General features: G+C 60.7%; 1 protein-coding gene across 14 annotated transcripts in view; it reads right to left on the bottom strand.

The window, feature by feature from the left end:
* Positions 1-6: 6 nt before the first annotated feature.
* The window catches only part of Map4 (microtubule associated protein 4), a 124,715-nt gene continuing 121,908 nt past the window's right edge, over positions 7-2,813 (bottom strand). For 12 of the 14 annotated variants that reach the window (XM_010624303.3, XM_010624311.3, XM_010624306.3 and 9 more), the window contains 4 exons: positions 2,247-2,328; positions 1,782-1,894; positions 405-594; positions 93-282 (listed from right to left, as the gene is read on the bottom strand). In XM_010624303.3, coding sequence (XP_010622605.1) covers positions 275-282; positions 405-594; positions 1,782-1,894; positions 2,247-2,328 — 393 coding nt within the window. In that variant the 3' untranslated portion in view covers positions 93-274. Of the gene's footprint in view, positions 283-404; positions 595-1,781; positions 1,895-2,246; positions 2,329-2,813 lie in introns of all 14 variants that reach the window. The other 2 variants (XM_010624304.3, XM_010624305.3) reach the window with 2 other exon arrangements.

Below are 2,813 nucleotides of genomic sequence, written 5' to 3'. Positions count from 1 at the left end.
CCAGGGGGAGGGGCCTAGCGGGGCTGCCCGGCCCTGAGCGGGCACTCACAGGTCTAGTGGGCAGCCCGGGACGGGGGGCCAAGAGCACGGGAGCCAGGGAAGTGAGGGGGCCGGGAGACAATGTCGGCCCCGTGGTCGGTGCGGGCCCTGGCATTTGCCCGGAACGTCAGCCTGTAGGTCTCAATCTGCAGGGACACGGGAGGAGGGGAGGGGAGGGAGTGAGGGAGACAGGAGGGACACGGGGGAGACGGAAGACGAGACCAGAATGTCATCATTAGATGCCTGGAAAATAAAAGGTGACTTTGTTAAAATTCAGGCCCCACGCTGGTCAGAAACAAAGGAGTTCAATTTCCGGCCAGTGGCGGGGCCCCTGGCTGGCCCTCAGGCCGGGCCCAGCCACTTACTTGTCTCCTGGATCTGGCTGTCCAAGGTCTGGGCCTCCCTTTGGTCACCACCCCCTGACAGGGTGGTGAGGCCATTGAGGCCACTGGCTGGAGCGGGGGCGCCAGTGTTGGGCGCAGCCTCAGAGCTGGCCGGCTCCTCCCCAGCAGGGAGGCCTGGACACGGAGGGGCCTCGCTGCCACTGCCCTCAGTCTACAATGAAACATGGAGACAGTGGGGTTAATGAGGAGGGGAGGGGATGGGATGGTGATGGCGGTGGTGTCACACACAGTCCTGCCCCGCCCACCCCTCTGCCTCGGGATGCCCGCCCTACCCTGGCACCCGCGGGACAAACTGTCAGGCCTCAAAGCAGGGACACAGCATAAAGCCACCCCTCCTGGCCACTTGGGCAGGGGTCCTTCCCACGGCAGCACCCCGGGCCCAGGGACAAGGGAGGCAGGAAGAAGGTGTGTGGGACGGCGGGGCCAAGGAGATCAGGAGCTTGGAGACTCCAAGGGACCGGAGGACCCAGGAGACAGGGAAGGCTCGGTGTGGAGGGCATGGAAGTGGGCAGCCACATGGACACTCCTCTGTGGGCTTTAAGCACAAGGGTGAAAGACACAGGCCTGCGTGTTAGAAATACCAGGAATAATAAAGGAACAGACGCGCACGCCTGTAAACCCAGCACTTGAGAGGCTGAGGCAGAAGGATCACCTTGAGTTGGAGGTCAGTCTGGGCTACATAGCTCAAGGGGTCTCAAAAGAAAGAAAGAATAGGGATGGGAGGAGCGGGGAGGTGAATAAAAAGCGAGACCTGACCCTGAAGGTGCACACCTACCCTACTGTCTGTCTAGAAGGCTGAGGCAGAGAATTCGAGTGCAAACTCAGAAACAAAACCCCCACAAGGCCTGGGGCCAGAAGCAGCCCTTGCCCGGCGCAGCGCACAGGAGAGCCAGTTAGAGCAAGGCAGCTCCTGTCACTCAGCTGCAGAGTCCCCAAGCCGGAAGCCTTCAGGACACTGCCCCATGGCCCACAAGCCGCCAAGACCACCAGGACGTGGGACAATGACAGACAGCACCTTGGCACACAGAGGGTCTCACAGCACTGTGGAGGGACGGAGGGAGGAAGGGAGCCCAGTCGCACCAGGACGCAACCACCCAGCCGCAGCCCACGGGTCAGGTGGCCGGGCTCCCCACCTCTCCTGCCTTGTGTGGGGCTGATGGGGGACGATGGGAAACAGCAATGGTGTGGTGTGGGTGACAATGGCTCTGGAGACTGAGGGCTGGTGCCAACAGAAACTGGAGAGGGTGCTCTCCCCGCTCAGGCCCCTCCCTGCAAGCCTGGCTCCCTCCCTGCCCAGCACCTCCCGCTGCAGCCCCTAGCCTCGAAGCAACGCGCTACCTTCACGGTGCCTCCCGCAGGCAGGTGGCCCACGTTGTCCAGGGAGCCCACCCTGGCCTGGGCCTTCTCCTTGAAGTTCAGCTTCTGGCTTTCAATCTTGACATCTCCTCCACCTGAACACAGAGTCCTTGGTCACTGGGCAGCAGGGGAGTGAACACCGTGTTCGCAATGCTGGGAGCCAGAGGGCTGGACCCAAGGATGCCCAAGGACCTTGTGCCCCAAACGGGCAAGCTCTTGCCATGTATGGTGGCACAGGCCTGGGATTCCAGCAGTCTAGGAGGCTGACACAGAAGAACTGTGTTCCAGCCCAGCCTGGGCAACCTAGTGAGACTAAGTCAGATCTTACAAATGAGCTGGGGGTACAGCTCAGTAGGAGGCCCTGGGTTCAACCCCCAGCACAACAACAAAGGAGAGAAAGGCTGCCCGCCACAATGCAGCAGACGCCCGCTCGCACGGAGGGCTCACCCGGCTTATGCTTGATGTTCGTCTTGGAACCACACCTGGAGGAGACCTTGGAGATGTCCACCTTCTTGCTCTGGATCTGGACCTGCAGAGGAGCAGGAGCTCTTGGTGCCCACCCCAGAAGTGAAGGTGCAGGCCAAGTCCAAGCCGCCTGTGCCACCTCTTCCAGATCACACTTCCTCTTCAAGCCCTCACCGAGGCGGTCCAAGGCCAGGGTGATCACCAGCAGGTGAAAGCCACTGGCCTGTCCTGGCCCCGGCCCCCACCTCTGCCTGGGCAGAGCAAGGCCAGATGCCTTCACATGGATCCTCTCCTGTGGGCCAGCTCCAGAGCCCCACACATGGCTTTCCTGAAATGTTCCTGTTGTCCCAACTCAAAATCTCACCCATCGACTGCTGCCCGAGTCCCCTCCCCTGGAGTGATATTCTGGCCTTTTACCTTCCTGCCGTTTTTTTTTTTTTTTTTGGGTCCTGGGGGTCGAACTTGGAATCTTGCACTTTCAAGGCAGGTGGCAGAATCACTGAGCTAAATTAAATCCCTGGCCCTTGGGTTGCATTTTTAAGTGGTTTA

Source organism: Fukomys damarensis, unplaced genomic scaffold, assembly GCF_012274545.1.
Source record: "Fukomys damarensis isolate Sample0158 unplaced genomic scaffold, DMR_v1.0_HiC HiC_scaffold_12, whole genome shotgun sequence".
Taxonomy (NCBI): domain Eukaryota; kingdom Metazoa; phylum Chordata; class Mammalia; order Rodentia; family Bathyergidae; genus Fukomys; species Fukomys damarensis.
The sequence above is the reverse complement of the archived record's forward strand: the minus strand, read 5'-3'. Positions and strand labels throughout refer to the sequence as shown.